This window comes from Dasypus novemcinctus, chromosome 3, assembly GCF_030445035.2.
Source record: "Dasypus novemcinctus isolate mDasNov1 chromosome 3, mDasNov1.1.hap2, whole genome shotgun sequence".
In the NCBI taxonomy this organism is placed as follows: Eukaryota; Metazoa; Chordata; class Mammalia; order Cingulata; family Dasypodidae; genus Dasypus; species Dasypus novemcinctus.
In genome coordinates, this window is record NC_080675.1 from 170,112,599 (window position 1) to 170,133,863 (window position 21,265).

The 21,265-nt window shown below is 40.7% G+C and overlaps 1 protein-coding gene across 6 annotated transcripts in view; it reads right to left on the minus strand.

Annotated features, from left to right (window-relative positions):
* Positions 1-599: 599 nt before the first annotated feature.
* DET1 (DET1 partner of COP1 E3 ubiquitin ligase) overlaps positions 600-21,265 on the minus strand; it is a 37,659-nt gene continuing 16,993 nt past the window's right edge. For 2 of the 6 annotated variants that reach the window (XM_071214356.1, XM_071214357.1), the window contains exons 2-4: positions 15,238-16,330; positions 12,295-12,482; positions 600-1,253 (exon numbers count right to left, since the gene is read on the minus strand). In XM_071214356.1, coding sequence (XP_071070457.1) covers positions 1,064-1,253; positions 12,295-12,482; positions 15,238-16,320 — 1,461 coding nt within the window. In that variant the 5' untranslated portion in view covers positions 16,321-16,330 and the 3' untranslated portion in view covers positions 600-1,063. Of the gene's footprint in view, positions 1,254-4,226; positions 4,419-10,673; positions 10,837-12,294; positions 12,483-15,237; positions 16,331-21,265 lie in introns of those variants that run through there. The other 4 variants (XR_011648481.1, XM_071214355.1, XM_004481077.5 and 1 more) reach the window with 4 other exon arrangements.

A 21,265-nucleotide genomic window follows, 5' to 3' on the forward strand; every position in this document is an offset into this window, starting at 1 on the left:
TTTCACAGCCTGCTCTAGAACCTAAAATTTCAAAGTCACCTTCAAAATCACGTTATTAAAGAAGCTTAATGTATAAATACATCATGCAGATGAGATAAGCTGACATGCTCTCTGGAGGACACTAGTCAAGCATATGACAGAAGGAAGAGGGCTGGGGGCTGGCAGGTGTTTGTCACATAGCTGTGATGACTCGGCGCCCAGGAACAACCAGTATGATTTCTTTAGGGACACCTAGAGCTTGCCAGCTCCCACTACCCAAATTATAGTACGTGCTACACAGTGTTTGTTTCTGCTGTGACCAAAGACAGCTACTCACTCTTCCACCTGCACAACACAGAAGGTACAGATGGGAGCATGCTTCCACAAGAGAATGTGCAATTATGCCCAGTTCCTCCAGCTGTAACAATAACCAGGAGAAAGCCCAAGGGAAGGAAACAACCTTGGCAGATAACTGTCTTCCATGCTGGCACATGCCACTTAGTTCTCCCAAGAGCAGCTGCTGTATTCATGGCCTCCAATCTCTTTCACGGTCCTTCCTGGAACTCAAGTATTCAATAAGCATTTGGTGTGGTAAGAACAGAAGGCAGTCATCAACAGGATATATTTAAGAAAATACCAAGGGCTTTATTTATTTGTTATTTTTCTTATTAAGACAGCCCTTACTCTCATAAGTAAACAAGATTTACCTGTCTCAGGCTGCAAATCACAATGCCAAAGAAGTGTCGTGAAAGGGGTACAGGTCTAATGCTATCATCTTCACAGCAATAAAACGCAAAAGAAAACAAAAACTAACTGGACTTAATTAGTGCTGGGCATTCCCACAGGGAAAAGGTAAGAAGACTTTAAATCAATCAGCAGTTGGATTGTAGACAATAAAAGAATGCAGCGAGGCTAGCCACCCTCACTCCTCTCCTCTGGCTTGCTCTCATTTGAGGTATACCAGTTGGGAACCAGGGGAATACTGCTGGTAGTCAGAGGCTTTGCTTTGGAGTCTTCTGAGATAAGACATCTTGGAAGTCTTGGACGTCTTGGAAGACCAGAGAAGCTGGCTTTGGTGACGTGCCTACGTGCAGCAGTGTCGCATATGGAAGTTGACAACGTACTCAGCATTAGTCCTCTGCACGGAAATGGCGAAAGGCTCAAAAGGGTGAAAGGTGAAGGCAACAAGGCGTCGCACTGTGTGGCTGATGGGGCGGCCCAGAAGGCCTGCCTGGATCTCAAACTTCAGCAGACCAGAGTCCCGGGCGTAGAACCTGAACAGACCAGAAGAGCAAGAAAGAGGATGGTTTTATATTCACCCCTGCCTTGAAATCTGAACAGCAGTGGAAAGCTGGCAATTCATTATTTTACCTCATTAAGGATATCTTCTGTCACATCAGCCCAGGTTAATCGAAACTGCAAAGTCACCTCTGTATCATCAGCTAACTTTAAGGCCAAGAGTGATTATGAATCTCACTATATTGTCCTTAGTCATTGACTCATTTCTCTTTCCCAAAATGACCCTTAGTTACAGACTACCCTCTTTTCAAGAGCCATTTGCCTCAGGATTGTCCAGGTCAGGGCTAGAAAGATAATATAAGCCACAAATGAAAGCCATGTGTGTAATTTTTAACTTTCAGGTAGCCACGTTAAAAAAAGTAAGAAGAAACCAGTGAAATAAATTTTAATTTTTTACTTAACCCAAACATCCAAAGTATTATCATTTTAACATATTATCAATATGAACAAAATACTAACAAGATATTTCACATTCTTTTTTTTTTTTGTACAAAATCTTTGAAATCCAGTGCATATTTGATGTTTACAACACATCTCAATTTGGGACTAGCCATATTTTATGTGCTCAACACCCACATTTGGCTAGTGGCTTCCACAGAAAACAGTGCGGGTCTAGGCCCATCTTTGAGTTTTTAATTTTTAAGAATAAATTCTTTTTTGAGAGGTTCTTCTTTCTTACACACAAAAACAAAATACTAAGTAGTTTTTCATTTTTTCATATAACACAGTAAGCTAAAGATGCTTTTGTCCATCCCCATACTCAAATACCGTTCCCATATATAAAATAAATGCCCTTGGTTGTGGGAATTAGAGATGATTAGCAGGGTGGGGGATGAATTGACGCCAAGCTGTAGAAAATGCTGTGCCCTGAATTCGAGAGGTCTACGATTTCCCTTTTGGAAAGCAAATACATTAGTAAACTTAAAGATATTTATACGTTTTGCTCAACAATCTCATTCCCAAGAATTTATATCCTCAGGATTAATTCATTCATGAAGTAGTGACATGCATAAGATGGCTACTATAGCATTAGCCCCAATATAAAAACACAGAAAAAGGATAAATGCTCAGTAATAGAAGAATGCTTAAAAAATGATGGTCCATCTACTTGATAGAATAATATGTCATCATTAGGACTATAATTGTGATGACTATGTAACAACTATGGAAAACTGTTTATAAAATAATGCCATGTGGAAAAAAGCAGACTGCAAAATATATGCTAACCACTGTTTACCACAGTGTAAATGCACACGCACACTGAAAGGCTAGAATGGAATCTACAATAAAGGCTGGTGTAATGATACTACCTCTTCAAATGCCTTTAATGTCATTATGGTTCTCATTTAAATTCAAAATAAATAACAATTACAAGCAAAACCCCTTCAGTCAGGGGCAATGGCATTTCCAGATTTGTTTCCTGGGTTAAACTTTTCAAATTAGAAAGGCAGTGAAGTCAGAAAGGTGGAAAATGAGTCTCGATGCCCAGAATATGCTTTTATATACCAAAAAAAACCCACATTAACCTAGAACCAAAAGCATGAGTAACAAAAGATGAAATAAATTTAAAATTTTTATACATCAAAGGATATTATCAAGAAAATTAAAAAACCAACGGAATGGGAGAAAATATTTGGAAACCATTTATCTGAAAGAGTTTACTATCCTGAATATATAAAGAACACCTACTACTCAACAACAAAAAGACAAAACAACCTCATTTAAAAGTGGGCCAAGGACTTGAATAGACACTTCTCCAAAGAAGGTATAGCAATGACCAAATAGAACAAGAAAAGATGCTCAACCCCACTGGCAATTAGAGAAATGCCAATCAAAAGCATCATAAAACACCTCACAAAACTTTAGGGGAAATGTGACCAATGAATAGGTATATGATAGAATTAAGACATTTTGTTAAACTTCTAAGTTGGGATAATGGCATTAAAGTAATTTCTTTTAAAGTCCTTATCATCTAGAAATTCATACTGAAATATTTATGAGTAAAATGATATGATATCTGGGATTTGCTTCAAAATAATCGAGGGGGAGGGGGAAGGGGAATGGGAATGGGAATAGATAAAAGCAACACTGACTGTGAGTTGATGACTATTAAGCTGGATGATGGATACATGGAAGTTTATTATACGATTCACATATGTTTACATTTTTCCACATTAAACATTTACACATTTGTTTTTTGAAAATGATTGCAATTTCCCTAAGGAAATATAGGAATATATTTCCCATTTTAATATAGAATATAGAATATAATTCTGTATTAATTATACAGAATGTTACATGGGCCCATTTCAAACCCAGTAAGGCTGGAAAAGAAATCCTACTTTAGAAAGATCTGACTACCATGATTTCTATGTGAAAAAGCCCTTCCAGGCTCCAGGAACCAGCTCCCTTTGAAGCAACTCTCCTGGTGGCGGCAGTGCCACTTCCCCTCTGAGCACCTACAGTACATGGACCAGGCATGGCAGGGGCAGGTGGGTCTGTGCACTGGACATGTGTGGGGAAGGGCTGCTTTTAAGAGGTTAGTTTCAAGGTTTCAGCAACAACACAGTCATCTCCACTCTAAAATTCCTTAAAGTGAGGAAGCAAGAGTTCCTCCTAAACCTACCTGATTAATCTATCTTTTCCACTAGGTAACGTGGAGGAATAATACAACTTAAGTTTCCTTCCTCGGATACCTTTCAAAGGGGACAACACTTACCTGAATTGGATGCTTTGATGAGAAGCACATAGTAGGACTAGTTAACTTATGGCACTAGTACCTAAATGATGAACACACTCACCACCTCACAGAAACAGCCTACCCTCTGAAGCCAATCTCTGGGTACAAGTGAAGAAAGTCACAACGAAATGATGTTTGGGAAGAAGACAAGGAGAACCCAGGCATCTTCCACCCCTCAGTGGTCTGCTGCTGGGGCAGTGATGGGTACCTGATAGGGTGATCTCCACAAGTCTTGGGTCGCTCCATGACTGACACCCACTTGTCATCATAGCTGAAGAGAGACAAATCAAGGTAGGGGCTACCACTGTAAGACTGGGCACTGATGGGGAGCTGGCCCAGCAGCCGGCGTACTGCCTCCGTGTGCCCTCCATATTTGGCATTTATAATAGTGTCTTTGAACCTAAAATAAAGCACCAGCAAGGAAGGCTCTGTTAGTGGGTACACAAAGCTGTCTTAGATTTTAAATCTACAAACATGTCTAAAAGCAACCCAATCTGTAAATGAAAAACAAAAATCTGGACAGTGAATGAGACAGAACTCTCCGTCTGGCTAGCTAAAAATACCTTTAAAAAGCAAAAAACAGAATGAGAAATTTAGAAAATTAAATTACTTTAGAAACGTTAACAAAGACTTTTTCAAACAAAGTTTAAAATGTGTACAATTAGTCTATGATAACATTTCTATTCATTTTTTATAACAGCTAAAGAAGAAAAAAAACTCAAGAACTATCTTTCCTCAAAAAACAGCCTTAGCTTGCATCCAGGAAGGAGTATGGAGAGCAGAGAATCCTGAGCAGACGCTGCCTCTCCCAAGATCTGTTCTACGCCAACTTCTGCCAAACCTTTTGAAAAAATGTTCATTCTTTGTTTTGTTTAAAGCTTGGAATCTAGGTACCTGTGCTGCTGCAAAAAGACCAATATCTAGTAGCACAGTAAGAGGGACACAAAATCACATATTTGACTTCCCTTTGGTAAAAATAATGGAACAGTTATTTCTCACAGCTGTAATGAATACTATATTTAGTACACTTTGACCTAGTATTTCTACGCTTCTGGAAAATTTCCCATAAGGAAGCAATACTAAATGCAGCAAGACCTCTGTGCACACTCAATACAGCATTGTTCATGACAATGAAAAACTAAAGGAAAAAGAAAAAGCCCAATGGAAAACTATAATTTTCAAAATGTATATGGTAACAGGGAAAATGTTTAAAAAATGTAAAAAAAAAAAAGTAGGGTACAATTCTGTACATACAGAATGATTACAAACACAAAGAAAACAAAAACGAATGCCTTAAAACAAGAAAAAAACTGGCAGAAATACACTAAAGTGTTATTAGTTGTGTTTGTATAATGACATTTTACTTTTTTTTTCCTTCTTTTTTATTTTCCTGAAGTTTTGGTTTGTTTTTTTTTTAGAAAGTTCTGGGGATTGAACCTGGGACCTTGTACATGAGAGGCAGGCGATCAACCACTGAGCTACACCTATTCCCCTCCTAAAGCTTTTTCAAGTTCCTTAGAAAGAACTGTCCATTGGTATGTATGTATTTGTGGCGGTTGTTTTTAGTCTATATACCAAAGCACATCACATGGTTTACCAATCAAGGGGAAATCTTATTTTAGTCCGGGGGAGAGGGGAATATTTCATCCCTGAAACTAACAGAAAATAAACTAATGGACTATAAAATCTTGAATGTTCTTAAATTGGATGAGATCAGAAAGACTGGTGAGATGGGTTTGATTTTTGTTTTCACTGTTAATCCGAGGTGCTGGACAGACATTAACACTTCTTGGTTCCTCGAAGAAAGCCTAGCTATCAATACTGCTTGTCCATTGCTCTTCCTGACAGTCATTTTCACAGCCTCAGTGTAAATCATAAAATTAAACCTTGCACCAAAAAGAACAATTTCTTTCCTTTTCATTTGAGCTAAAATCAAAGATCCTGGTCTTTGTGGTTTTCAACCCTTTTTCAGCAAAGATCTCATAATTCACACTCAACCCTGCCCAGCTCACTGACTTCACAAAAGGTAAAATGACAGGGACTGGCCCATGTCCTTATGATGATCACAAACCAAAGCACCCATGACAATACACTGACGCTGTTCCCCCTCCTCAGTAGCACCCAGCACCTTCATGTTCCATGATCCCCACTGAGTAAAGGATGAAGCAGTCACTCTTTCTAGTGACTTCCCAAGTTTCGCCCCTGGCTCACTGCCACTCTAACCCATTACGAGTCTTAATTCTTGGTAATTTCAAAACTCTCATAGGTGATCCTTCCAACACTCTTATTTCCTTGACCTCTCTGTCTCTGCCACTCATTCCTATGGTTATATCCTGTATCCTCAACTTTATCATGACCAAAAATCGCAACCTCTCTGTAATTTCACACTCTCCAGCCATCCTCTCTCCTATCCTTCCAGCTCACTCCTGTTAGCAATCTCAATGTCAACAACCCCTCAACCCCAAAGGGACCACCACCAACTTCTGACCATCCGACACCCTCATCATGTCCTCTGTTTCTTCCTTATCCAACTTAAATTCCCAGTCAATCATTCACACTCATCCTCAACAACCTTATGCTCCCTTGTTTTGGGGTACTTTCTTTAAAAACTACATCTCTAGCTAAATTCAGGTCTCTGCCTGTTCCATGTCTGTATCCATACAGTCTTCTCCATGGCTGAAGAAAAACATACGACATTCCCTTTAAATTTGTGATCATGAACTTCAATTGCAGGGGCACTCGGGTCCACTCCCCTGCTCTCCCTCCAATAGTCTGGCCAGTCGCCCACTCTTGTAGATGACTATTTCCTACCTCCTCCTCCAGGCTCACTCCCAGCTAAGAGCAATGTTTATTATGCAACTGAAAGACAGAAGCAATCAGAAGAGAACTTTTTAAAGCTCCCATCAGCACATCTGCCCAAGGTCTGCAACTGTCCATGTTCCCCTGTAAAAGCAATCTCTCCTCTGGTGCACTAGATCCCACCCCCTCCCTCTCACGACTTAAGCAATTCTTCCTCCTTTCTCCCAAACCAACAGTTTCCCTTACTCTCCCCCTTCACAGAATCATTATCATCTGCATACAAGCACGCCATTTTCCCCCCATTAAAAACAAAAGTTTACCATTAGCCCCTCCAGCTAATGCCCCATTTTTCTGCTCCCCTTTACAACAAACTCCTCAAAACAGTTTTCTGTACTGTCTCCAATTCTTCTCCTTTCTTTCACCTCTTACCATTTCATTGAAACTACTCTTGTTATTGTCACCAATGATCTCCATATCACTAAATTCAAGAGTTAACCAACAATCCTCATCTTCCTTGACCTGTCAGGTAGATCTGACAGATATCATTCCTTCCTCTTTGGCAAACTACAAGACCTCTCCACTAACAGAACTTCTAATCCTCGCCCCAAACCTGATCCACCCACAGTCTTCACCATCACATTTGAAGGGCAACTCCCTCCTGTAAGGTGATAAGAAAAAAAATGTTAGATTCATCTTTGACTTCACTCCTGCATAGCCCATATGCCATCCTTCACTCACCTTTTGGACTCTACCTTCAAAACACTTTGAGAATACAATTAATTACCTCACTCAATGCTACCATCCTGATCTAGGCAAACATTATTCAATCAATATCACAGAGGGCCAGTTATGTGCAGGTGCTCTTCTAGGTGCTTAGAATTTATCAATGAACAAAAGAGAACTCACATCCTAGTGGCAGGAAACAGGCTGTGATAATTTTATTTACTGGATCATTGTACTGGTGTCCCAGCTACCACCCTAGCACACTATAATCTATTCTTAACATAGCAGCCAGAGTAATCCTGCTAAAACTGGCTCCCTACCACTTCTATGGCTAAAGTCCAAAGCCTCCAAGTCCCTAGGTACCTCGTCCCCAGATCTGGTGCCTGACTGTATCTCCTACTACTCTGCCCCTTGGGGCTCCCAAATATTCCTCAAACACACGATGCACCCTCTTACATCAGGGCCTTAGGTTGCTATCCCCATTGCTTGGTATATTCTTCCCCTGACACACAAAGGGCTTGCTCCCTGACCTCCTTCAAAAGCTTTGCTCAAATCTCACCTTCTCAGTGAAGCCTAGTAAAACAGAGTTGATAATCTCTTAATACATTCAAACCCATCAGATTTTCTACCAACTTTATGTTTTCCTTTGGCTACATCCCTCTTAGAGTCTTCCATCCTCCTGTTCCCATCTGGTCTGACTGGTGGTCGGCCATCCTGGAACTCCCCTTTAGTAGCATCCTTGGAATTCTCTTTGCCTCTCTGCAGTGCTGGAAGTTTCTCTTTCCTGTATAACATTCTTTCTTGGTTTATCAGTAAAAAACACCTCCCAGAGGCTTCCTTAGGAAAGGTTCATAGGAGGTAATTTTTTGAGAACTGACATGTCTGAAAATGTCCTTGTTCTCCCCTATTATTTGATTATTTGGAAACAGAATTCTAAATTGAAACTTATTTTAGTTTTTCAGAGAATTCTGAGGGCAAGATTCCAGTGGCTTCCAGCTTTCAGTATTGCTGTTGATAAATCCAATGCCATTCTGGTGACACATTTTTATAAATGAAATGTATGTATGTACTTTCTGAATATCTAAATTTTTCTCTTTGTCCCTGATGGTCCAAAATTTCATGATGTTATGCCTCAATATGCATCTTTTTTTCAATTACTGTACTGGATGGATACTTGATGTGGTGTGCTGATAAAGGTTTAATAATTATTTCTCGGACGGGCAGAGGGGGAAAGAAACAGGATTTTTGTAGTGCTTGCCAATTTCCATATGTAAATACTCTCTTTGTGCCCAATTTCAATCTACCAGCAAGACATCAGTGAAAGTGGAGGTGTCAAGAGATGCACACCATTATATAATATTTTTACTGCACAGATAAAATAAATAAAAATAACCCCAAGAGCATAAATAATAGTAAAATAAAGCAAAAAAATTAGGGAGTTGTAAGTGTTGACTATTTACTACCTTTGTTATAATTTGGACATTAAGTTTTATATAATTTAATTTAGTTTTTAATAATGGCTGTGTTTAACAAGCAGCTTGCAAAATTCCCAAAAATTTAATAATCAGCTCTCATGAGCCGGTCCAAGCCACCTCCAGCACAACACTGGATGGTCTGTCCAATCTGGAAATTCCTCCCCTCCGTTTTCTCTACCGTTCCTTCTGGACCAATAAGATCCTGGGCTGATCCTCTAATTTTTCTTACCATTTCTGTTCCATGTTTCTTCTTATCTTTTTATTCTACTCTGGTAGAGAGTTCCTCAACTATCTCTAAAATATTTATTTCCAAAATTTTGTGATTGTTCTAGGGATGCTCCCGTTTTTATAGCATCTTACAGTTTCAGGGAAGGCAGTGTGTTTGCTTATTCCTTATTGTTTACTGTGTTTTGGTCTCTTTCATGATAAAGGCTTTCCGTAAATGACTCAGGATGTTTGGTGTCCATTTTTTTCTTAAACATTTATCCCAACACATAAGTAATCAATTTTTTTGTTTTTATCAAAACATTACTGTAGACTGTAAAATGCTACTATATTTAGAGAATGTGTTTACAAGAAATGAAAAAGAGACGTGGATGTGGCTCAACTGATAGAGCATCCATCTACCATATGGAGGGTCCAGGGTTCCATCCCCAGGGCCTCATGTGGTAAGCTGGCCCACAAAGAGTGCTGCCGTGTGCAAGGAATGCCATGCTATGCAGGGGCTCCCCTGTATAGGGGTGCCCCACGTGACAGGTGTGTGCCCTGCAAGGAGAGCCACCCATGTGAAAGTGCAGCCCGCCCAGGAGTGGCGCCACACACACAGAGAGCTGACACGTAAGATGATGCAACAAAAAAGAGATGCAGTTTCCCAGTGCTGCCTGATAATGCAAGCAGACACAGAAGAACACATAGCGAATGGACACAGAGAGCAGACAACAAGGGGGAAGGGGAGAGAAATAAATAAATCTTTAAAAAAATAAATAAGTTTGTTTATATATCCACCATATTTCCAATGCAGCAAAGAACAACAGGGTGGTTGATAAAATTTATTACATTAGTATACAATTCTGTGGGGGAGATGGGATAGATATATGAATTCAAGGTTGAGAAGAAATACTGTAAAATTTCCAACAGATTTCCAACAGTCTGGGAATAATTTGCTCTGTACTTTTTATGTGAAATATCTAAGTACCAAAGTACTATGGTATTTAGATTCCCCTGGCTACATGTAGAAGAGTGTTGCAATTATTTTATTTTTTATTGTCAATGTTTACTATCCACTGGAAACTGCATCCTCTGCAACCATTAAACTTAATAACAAAAAAATTTAAGGATCAACTTAAAAATGTGGGAGGGTATCTATAGTTTTTCAAAACCTTTGGTGGTATGGAGCAAAATTTTAAAGATCACCAAGTTGGAATGCAACCTTCTCTGCAACTTTTATTTGCTCCTCCATAGACTTCCCACAATGTCTCTTAATTCCAGAAGCATTCTCAAATAATTTCCAGAAAACACAGCTTCCTCTAATTCATGGATCTCTTCATTCATTCCTCCCCAATGACTTAATGAGTTCCTCCTACAGACCAGACATCGGAATAGGTGCTGTGGACATGGCAGTGAACATAAGACAAAAATCCCTGGCCCATGGAGCTTACCATCAAGTGACTTCTTTGATGTTCTGACTGCGTATACCCAGCTTTTGTTATTTGCTGATAATGATCTGCTTAATCTTAAAGTTAATTTTAAAGGAAGATGATTCATTCCAAAATGAAAAAAGCAAACTCTAGTCCATGTTCTGCTTCCAAAAATACTTCTTTACTGAACAGAGACGTTAATAAAGCAATTTGTATGAACCAGAGGGGGAAAAAAAAAGGAAAAGATAATCAGTTGTCTGAAAATCAACCTCCATCTATTTCTAGCCTAGTACTGTCCTTTTATATAAATATGATGCCACTGAAATGAAGAGTTCTGCTTTGCCTATTTTCTCCAGTGACAGTAATGCTTATTCTGACTCATTCACAGACTCTGGTCTCTCTTGGAAATAAAGCAGGTATTTTCCATAGGTTGGGGGAGCAATTTAGGTCTGTGAAACCTAAAGGCACTGATGGGCTTAAGTACGATTTAGCTTGTACCATTCATTTTATAAGACTATGCTAAGATAATTATTAGAAGTTTTGGTTCATAGGACCTTGTTGACTGGTGCATATCAATTTAGGGTGACCTATATGTTTTTGTGAAGGGACCCCAAATGCCAATATCTGAAGGGCTCTTCTTTTGAATTGGTCAGTTTCCCAATGGAAAAAAACTCTTGCTTGGAAAGTATAAGCCTGGATGACAGAATCTGGTAAGGGGGATAGGAATCTCACCCTTTAGTACATCAACTTTCACTTAATTCCTGTTTTTAGTATAACATGTCTCATCCCAGTTCTCAACTATGTCTCATGAACCTGAGACCAGGGCCTGTCTGGTTAAATTTTCCAGAGTAAACCTCCAGCCTTTTGCTGAGATAGGGGGGTGGAAGGGTGAATCACCTGGCTGTGCAGGCTTAGGGAAGGGATCTAGAAGGTCTGATTTCTCCTTTTAAGAACTTTACCCAGTCCTCCTGATTTTAGCCTCATACCCCAGCCCTCAGAGGTACTCAGGGCCTCTAGTTTCCTGCAGAGCTCTGTAGTACAAGCCAGGCTTGTTTCTTGAAGGCTAAGTTCTGCAGCCTTAAATTTCTGCCCCCTAAGGTATGCTAAGTCAGTCTTCACTTATCCATTGGCTTTTTAGCTTCCAAAACTTTGCTGACATCTCCTGTCTAAAATCCTCTCCTCTCACACTCTCTTTATTCTTACAGGTTTATTTCTTTGTCATTTTAGTGGGGTTAGGGGATGGAAAGGATATAAATGCATGTGTTTATCACACAATGTTTAACCAAAAGTTCTAAAATGATTTCCTCAGTCTTTCATTCAACAAATATTTAAGTGCTTGACAATGCATCACTGAGGAAATAGCAACAAATTAAAAAGACACAATCTCTATCTTTTTGTAGCTCATATACAGTCTAAGGTGAATGACACAGACAATACACAGGTAATTCCCTAGGTGCTGAAAGACAGAAAGGTGAAGTTCAAGTGACATAGGCAGAGCTAGCCAAGTCCAGGTTAAAAAAAAAAAAAAAAGAACAAGGGAAGGTTGGTTGCCTAGAGGAAATAACTTTTGGCCTAATGCCAACAATTATTTTTATTTTTTTTAAATAAAATTAAGCCTGTTAAGCTTTGTAGAACAGCTTACCGGCGCTGGATCTGCCTTGCAAAATTGTTGCTAGAAGCCGAGCAGGGAAACTGGACTTCACTGTGCAGGGTAGCATTACGGAAGAGGTCACAAAAGTTCTCAAAGAGTTCCAAAAGCTCATCTGACGTATTCTCAAACACAGCAATCACCTCTGTTGTCACCATATTGTACACCACAAAGAAAGAAGCCTGTAGAAGAATAGAGAGAAGAGGGATGGGGGGAGCTATGGGACAGCTGAGTAGAATGCCCAGCCTGGGTAACTTATCACTTGGTTGAGAAGTCAAGACAACCAAATAAAACAAGCAGACACCTCAGCTATAGCACGAGGGTGAAAGGAAGACACCCTGGTGAGCTTATCAACCAAGAGCCTCTATGTTGCCAGATTTCCCACTATATCTGCATTGCTAAAATTACTGAGTTGGCCCACATACATGTTTAAAAAGATTTTCAATTTTTCATTTCAAACTGTGCAAATTCAATACCTTTCCTTCCAAGTGTTTATTCCCTACGTGCTCCCCAACCCACCCTGAGATAAAAAAAACTTTTTAAAAATGCCAGATTTAGTTATCTTTCCTGCTGAGAAAGTGATTTGCAGTCAGTGGCTGCCTGTTGGCAAATTATTTTCTCCTGTATGTGTATAGTTAAAAGTTCAATTTAGGGGCTTTATTTTTCCCTCTTAATATTTCTAACATGCAGAGGGCCACCTTAACTACATTGTGTTCTAAAACCGCTCAGGCAAGTTGTATCCAAGAAGGGCACTACTGTTGAACAAATAAAAAATCAGAGAGGCATTTTCCATTCCTTTCTTCACAAATGTTATTTTAGTCAGCATTTGTAAGATATATTTGAGAACTATAGCAATTAAGATCAGAGGGAGAACCTGAAAAGCATTCAAATACCATGGGTGGCAGAGCCACTGCTTTTTTGAATGGGTCCCTAGGTGACCAACCTTACTCCTTTTAATCTCCAGAGCTCTGCTCTGCCTAACAAAAGAAGCTCCAGGAACCCCTAGTTTTTTCCAAAGTGTGGCAGTATGAATTAATGTGCAAGCTTCCTGTAAGACTCTAGAATTTTTCAGAACAGTAGGATTAGTAGTCCCTACCTCCTATAATTGAGTTTAAATCTCCATTACCAGTTTCTGAAGCCATTTGGCCCACCTGTTTTACTAGTAATTAGTCTTTCCCAGAGCTTATATTGCATGGCTTTTGCAGTCACCTGGAAATTAAGTTTGGCTATAAATAGCAAAGGCTGGATGGTAATGTGAGAAGAATAACCTTAACATTACAAAGACTTTCAGTTTGGTTGCATTTTTTACTCATTAACCTTATGGGAACCTATCAAATTAAAGAGAAGGAGAAAGGAGGGAGACAACTAGAGCAGAGAGATTGGGTTTAAAGCCACAAACACTATAAGCAAAGCAGAGAGCCCTAGTAATGTTTCTAGCTATAACTTACTGCAGCAACCAGACCAAAGAAAAAACTAGGTCATGTTTTAGCAAAAGCAAAAAGAGTAATCCCAAATTCAAGCACAGACAACTCACTCCCCCCAAAATAAAAAGGCAATTATAGCTCAAACCTAAATAAAGACCGACTCATGTCCTTTCTATGGAACTGGACAACCCTTTGATCATATCAGGGTTTCACCAGTATCTTTCATAACTATGTCAATATAGAATTACACAAACATTTACCAGCCTTTTCTCCAGGGCAGACAGGGAAATCAAGGACAGGAGGATAGAGAAGTCACGGGTTCTACCACCAACCTCCCATGATGCATAAAATGAACCAGATGCTCACTTAGGATGGCTCAATCAATGGGCAGCAGCATCATTGGTAGAAAAGAAAAAGAATCCAGGGTGAAAGATAATTCAAGCTGGAAAAAATTATTTCTCTCCATATACCCCCACCACCACCTTTTTTAAGAGCACGCAAGCTATGATTAGAGGGAAAATGTCAGAAAACATTCTACTACAGGTGGCTGGTGAGGTCTTAGGGGATGATGCCCCGGACAGTTCCTTAGAGTAGAATTAGCTGCAAGTCAACGACAGCTACCAGACTCAGCTGGTTTTGTGGTTCACCCGTTGGCTGACTAGTCTAAACAGCAAAACTAGTATCGAAAGGGATAGTCTAGAGATAGGAGAATAGGGAGGCAAACAGAACGAAGGCACAAAGAGGTAGCTCTCTTACTTGTCAACACCAAAGTGGAGAGCGTCTTTAAAGAGAAATGTCCAAATTACCCTGAATTTAATACAGTGTTTCAACCCAAAAGTCTTGGCAGTTTCTGTGCTCTTAACCCCACCTTACTCCTATTTTCCTCAAGAAATGCCTCTCTCGAGTACCAACACCTTTCTCCCAAACTGAAACACCTTTAGAACATTAATCACTTTGTGGATAAGAAATTTTTACTTCCTTTTCATTTTTTTACTGTTCTACAACCTATGTCCCAGCATGTAGGCAAGGTCATTATTTAGTAATTAAATAAAACCATTTAATCAGGAAAATGAGACTAGATATTTAGAGATTTTCCTTTTAGTATGGTGGGCTTTTCCCACTGCCAGAAGTAAAACAGTCAGACCAATAAGCATATTCTAACAAAATCAAGGCCGGACTGTCCATAGGGAATTCAAACCTTGACCTAGTAGTATCAGGGCTTCCATTTCAAGGGTACTAAAAATGCTCTGCAGGAGAATCAGAATACTCATCAAAGAGTTGACTGCCCACATGTCAGTGGCTTGAGATTCAGTTCCCATTTGTCCAAAGATATACATGAGGCCAGAGAAAAATGGAGCTAGCTGATTTTAAGTTTGGCCGAGGCCTAGGAGAGTGAAAATCAAAGGCTACATAAAAACGTGTATTTCTGAGGGACTGGCTATAGAAAAGAGAGGAACCTGCCCATTTTGCCAAGATGACTGGAGGGGCAATGGGAGGAAAGTCCACTGCATACCTGTGATGGGTCTGTGACCCGCAATGTCACTACATCCTCACTTGTATACTTGATAAACAGATGGTTTTCATCCAGAAGCTGCATTTTCCACATGCGCAGCTGCCGCAGTTGATCAAAATACTGGAAGAAGCGCCTCTTGGCCATTGCACTGCCATCCTGCTCTGCCCTGCGCCACAAGTATACCAGCAGCCGATGTTTCAGGGAGTTGATGAAAGGATCCCTAAAGGGGTTGGCCATGCCTGTCTGACTGTCCCGCTGTACCTCGGGGAAAACAGCTGACACAGTGAGCAAGTCATCTTCGTAGCAAAAGCGGCCGATGGTCCGCACATCAATGAACGTGCCTTCGGGAGTCACCTGGAAGACATGGATGGTCTGCTGCTGCACTGACAGGATGGCCAAGATGTTCTTGTACAAGTACAGCCCTTGGTTGTGTGACAGAACCACTTTGTCACACTTGAAAGTGCGAGTGTCACATAAGCGGCCAGTGTGAAGGTCAATGATATGGAGGGAATAGTCCTCTAGAGGGGACCGTGGGTTGGGGGTCACTGACTCGCTATTCCGATACACCTCATAGAAAGGAGGGTGAGGCTCGTCCGGGAGGTAGGCAGCAGAGCCCACGATGACGCAGCGGCAGTCGTCCGTGAAGAGGCTACATTCTCGGTTCAGGTGCTCACCATTGGCTGCCACGTTGGTAATGTGCAGTAAGACAAAAAAGCGTTCAAAGAGCCGGCCCCGTATGTTGACTGACCGCTGGTCATTACCATTGGACAAGATCTCCCCCTCATATCCCTGCAGGAGGTCCTCTGCCGCCTGGCAGCCCTGGTACTCATAGATTTCAAGAGACGTCTGGTCTGAAGAAAAAGCAATAAAGTAACGTCCATCAGGTGAGAATTTACGTAAGAAACAAGGAGGCTTCTCGACGTTGACAACTGTGAAGTTGGGGAAGACATTCTGGTGGAACACTCGGACCTGATGCCAGTGGGTACCTGCCTTGCCTGAACTGATTCGCCGGCGTTCCAAGCGGTGAATGACATTTTGGTTTTGGATTCTCCGAGGTTTGATGGTGGGAACATGATGATCCATTATCACATGTCTGTATGGAAAAGTAAAACAGAAATGAAGAAAACAAAATTTACCAAAATATAAATACAAGTCAAACAGATTTCCTTCCTTATATCCTTAACCTAGGAGCTCCTGAAATAAGTGCTCAGCATTTTCCCTTCCCAGAATAGTCAGGGAATGGTCCTGACATTTCGGAGTCTATAAACAGGTATAAGGGAAGGACCTGATTCACTTGTAATACCTTCCAAGCATAGTTAGCTGTTGGTAATATTCAACAGTATAAACCTACAACTGCATCAGTGGATAAGAATCACATTCAGTCTGCATTCATTCAAAAAAGGTTTACTGGATACTTACTCTATGGCAGTTACTTTAAGGCCTCCAAATGTTTTATTCTACTTTGATTCAAATCAAAGTTAAATTATAGGGCATTAAAACTCAGTGTCAGGGAAGCAGACATGGCTGATAGAGTATCCATCTACCATCTGGAGGGTCCAGGGTTCGATCCCCAGGGCCTCCTGACCCATGTGGTAAGCTGGCCCACGTGCAGTGCTGCTGCACAAGAGTGCCGTGCCACGCAGGGGTGCCCGCACGTAGGGGTGCCCCATGCACAAGGAGTGTGCCCCACAAGGAGAGCTGCCCCACGTGAAAAAAGCACAGCTCTCCCAGGAGTGGTACCACACACACAGAGAGCTGATGCAGCAAGATGATGCAACAAAATAGGAGACACAGTTTCCCAGTGCTGCTGGAGAATGCAAGCGGACACAGAAGAACTCACAACCAATAGACACATAGAGCAGACAACAGGAGGAGGGGGGAGAGAGAGAAATAAAATAAATCTTTAAAAAAAAAACCAACTCAATGGCATTTAATGAAAATTTTTGTTACAATGCTGCTGCTGGGTAAGCAAACTCCACCTTTCCTCCCCAACTGAACACAGCAATAAAATCTAGACAGAATGCATGGCACAAGTGTCTGAGGACTTGGAAAAGTAAATAGTAGGTGAATTGGAAAGTACCACTGAAACAACAGTGGGTTGACCATTTCCCCCCTCTGGTCCTCCTGCTACTTGCAAAGTTAAGAAGTGCCTGGCAGTGCAGTGTAACTAAAACCCCAGCTTTCAGGCCAGAGGATTAAAAGGATAGCCCCCAAGGAATTTAGAGAAATTGGGGAGATTGTGGAGAGGGAGGAGCTCAGGAAAGTGACCCCATAAAGTTGTTCATGAACTCCCGGGCTTGTCCCTGAGCTGTGTACATGTGGATCTGATCTTACTCCTCTCAATTTGAGAATTGAATCAACAGGGACCACTACCCAGTCTCAGACCGGCCACTGGGTGTCACACACGCAGGACATATCCAAATAGCAGCAAAGGCTTTGAAAACTGATCTGACATTGGAACCAGAGCCTACCTAAGGAGGCCTGCAACTTGCAGCCAGAAGCAGATTAAGATGATTGCCTGCCAAACCAAAATGTCAACATACCCTTCAGGATTTAAACAAGGCTGAGTCTCATAACATAATATTCAAAATGGCCAAAATACTGTGTTTTAGTTTCCTCATTACTAAAGCAATTTCCATGCTATAGGTTGGCTTAAACAATGGGAATTTATTGGCTCATGGTTTTGAGGCTACAAGTCCAGAGAAAGACTTTATGAAGACTGATGTTCTGGGGCTGGCTGCTGGTGATCCTTGGTCATGTGTGCCTCTGTCACATGGCAATGCACACGGCCGCCTGTCCAGGCCTCTCCCTTCTCTCAATGCTCCAATGACTTTCTATTTCTGGCTGGTCTCTCTGTGGCTTTTTTTTTCCCTCTATCTCTGTGACCTTCCTATAGGGCCTTCAGTAATTGGATTAAGACCTATCCTGGGCCATACCTTATCTGAATCATCTCATCAAAAGGTCCTATTTACAAGGGCTCACACCCCCACACGAATGGATTCAGTTTAAGAACATGTTTTTCTGGAATACATAGCTCCAAACCACCAAACTGTCCAAAATTAATTGGCACATAAAGTACCAAGAAAAATCTCATCTCAGAAAACACAATCAATGGACACCAGTGTTGAGATGCCACAGATACTGGAATTAAGTGACAAAGATTTTAAAATAGCTATTATAAAAATGCCCTAGTAAATAATCAGGGACACTCTGGAAACAAATGGAAAAACAGAAAGGCTAAACAAAGAAATTGAAGATATGAAAAAAGAACAAGATAGAAATTTTAGAGCTGAAAAACAATAACCCAAACAAAAAAACTTGATGCATAAGCTCAACAGCAGAATAGAATCAACAGAGAAAATAGGCAGTAACCTTGAAGACAGATCAGAAGAAATAATCCAATCTGAACAAGAGAGGGGAAAAAAAATTGAGGAACAAAAAAGAACAGAGCTTCAGACCTATGAGAAAACAGTAAAAGGTCTAACATTCAAGCCATGAGAGTACTAGAATCAGAGACAAGTGCAGTGCTAAAAATTTTTGGAAAAAAAAAAAATGGCTAAAAATCCTCCAAATTTGGAAAAACACAGAAACCCCAGATTCAAAACAAGGTCAGAGAACCTAAATATGATAAATCCAAATAAATCCATGTCTAGACACATTAGAATCAAACTGCAGAAAATCAAGACAAAGTAAAAAATCTTGAAAGCATTCAAATAAAAACAATATGGGAAGCGGCTGTGGCTCAATCGATTGGGCTCCTGTCTACCATATGGGAGGCCCTGGGTTCGCATCCTGGGGCCTCCTTGTAAAAGCAAGCTGGCCCACACTCACAGAGAGCTGATAACTCACACTCACGGAAAACTGGCACAGCAAGATGACAAAACAAAGGGAGATAAGCAGACACAGAAGAACACGCAATGAATGGACAAAGAGAGCAGACAGCAAGCATGTCACAAGTGGGGGGGAATAAATAAATAATAAAATAAATAAATCTTAAGAAAAATAAAAATACATTATCTATAGGGAAAGAATTCAAATTCTGTGGATTTTGCCTTAAAACCATAGAAGGCAGAAAGTAGAATAACATTCCCCCCAACCTCCCAAAATGGCTCCCTCGTCTGTTTGCTCATTGTTTTTGCTCATTGTTTGCCCTCATTGTTCATTGTTTTAGCTCGCTGCCTACTCATTTTTTCTTTAGGAGGCACTGGGAACCAAACCTGGAACCTCCCATGTGGGAGGAAGGTGCTCAACTACTTGAACCACATCCACTCCCAATAAGTAAAATAACATTTTTAAATGGTTGAAGGAATAGAATTATGAACCTAGAATTAGATATTGAGCAAAAACATCTTTCAGGAAAAAGGTGAAATAGAGACATTCTCAAATGAAGAAAACAAATAGAAGTCATTGTCAGGAGACCTGTTCTAAAAGAACTGCTAAAAGAAGGTCTTCAGAAAGAAGGGAAATGATACCAAAAGGTAAGTTGGAACATCACAAATAAAGGAAGAACAGTGCAAATGATAAATATCTGGGTACATATAAAAGACTGGTCTTCTTTTGAGTTAATATGTGTCTGACAGCTAAAAGCAAAAACTCTAACATTGTCTGATGAGGCTCTCAATGTATGTAGACAAAATACGTAAACAACTATTACTTAAAGAGGTAAGGGTGGTGGTGGACTTGGCCCAGTGGTTAGGGTGTCTGTTTATCACATGGGAGGTCCGCGGTTTAAACCCTGGGCCTCCTTGACCCGTGTGCAGCTGGCCTTTGCACAGTGCTGATGCGCGCAAGGAGTCCATGCCATGCAGGGGTGTCCCCGTGTAAGGGAGCCCCACGCGCAAGGAGTGTGCCCCGTAAGGAGAGCCGCCTAGCACGAAAGAAAGTGCAGCCTGCCTAAGAATGGCACCGCCCACACGGAGAAATGACACAACAAGATGACGCAGCAAAGAGAAGCACAGATTCCTGTGCCACTGACAACAGAAGTGGACAAAGAAGACGCAGCAAATAAACACAGAGAACATACAACCGGGGTGGGGGGGAAGGGGAGAGAAATAAATAATAAAATAAAAATAAATAAATCTTAAAAAAAAAAAAGAGGTAAGGGTAAAGAGACCCAAATAGTGGGGAGGTTTCTACAATTCCATTCGCAGTGGTAAAAGACTAGTTTTCTAAATAGACTGTGAAAAGTTAACTATGTACATTGTAATTCCTAGAGCAACCACTTAAAAAAAGCTACAAAAAGAAATATACTCAAAAACACAAAAGATAGACTGAAATAGAATACTAACAAATGTAAAAAAAAAAAAAAAAGCAAGCAAAAAAGTAGGAATAGGAATAAAAGACTGAAAAAACAGAAACAAATAATAAAATGGTAACCTAAACCCAAAAATATTAAAAAGTGTATTAAATACAAATGGTCTAATCACACCAATTAAAAGATGGAAAATGTCAGAATGGACTTTTTAAAATGACCCAAGGCGAAATCTATGATAAAGTGGAGGTAAGTAGTTGTGCAGTGAAGGGATAAGATGGGGGCACAGGGATACTACTGGGTGGGGCTTTGCAGGCTTGAGGGGGATAGGGTTGGGAGGATAGATAAGATGGTCCAAGGAATTGGGGGGAGGGTTGGGGGGTGCAGATGAACATGTGAGATTGCTGGGTATGTGGGTGAAACTATAATGTTGAGAAAACTCTTTAGAAAATATAATAAGGAAGGGTTACTTGTTTAAGGTGCTTAATGGGGGGCATCTGGCACAGGGGAAGGCTTCTAGGAAGTGTGAGTGCTCATCATGTCAAATAGTGTGTTATATCATTAGGTGGAGATCCACACAGTGGGAAGGTGTAACTCCATCCGGGGGAGGCCTGATGTTCTCAGAGGGAAGGGTGTCTCCAGAGAGCACTGGTGGCTCCCAATGGGGGAGGACAGTCTCGTGTGTCAAGCCCTCAGCACTGTTGCACGTATCTATGAATCTGGTCCTTCAAGCAGTGAAGCTTGGTTGTCACTGTCAGGCCTATGGGCAAGGGGAGA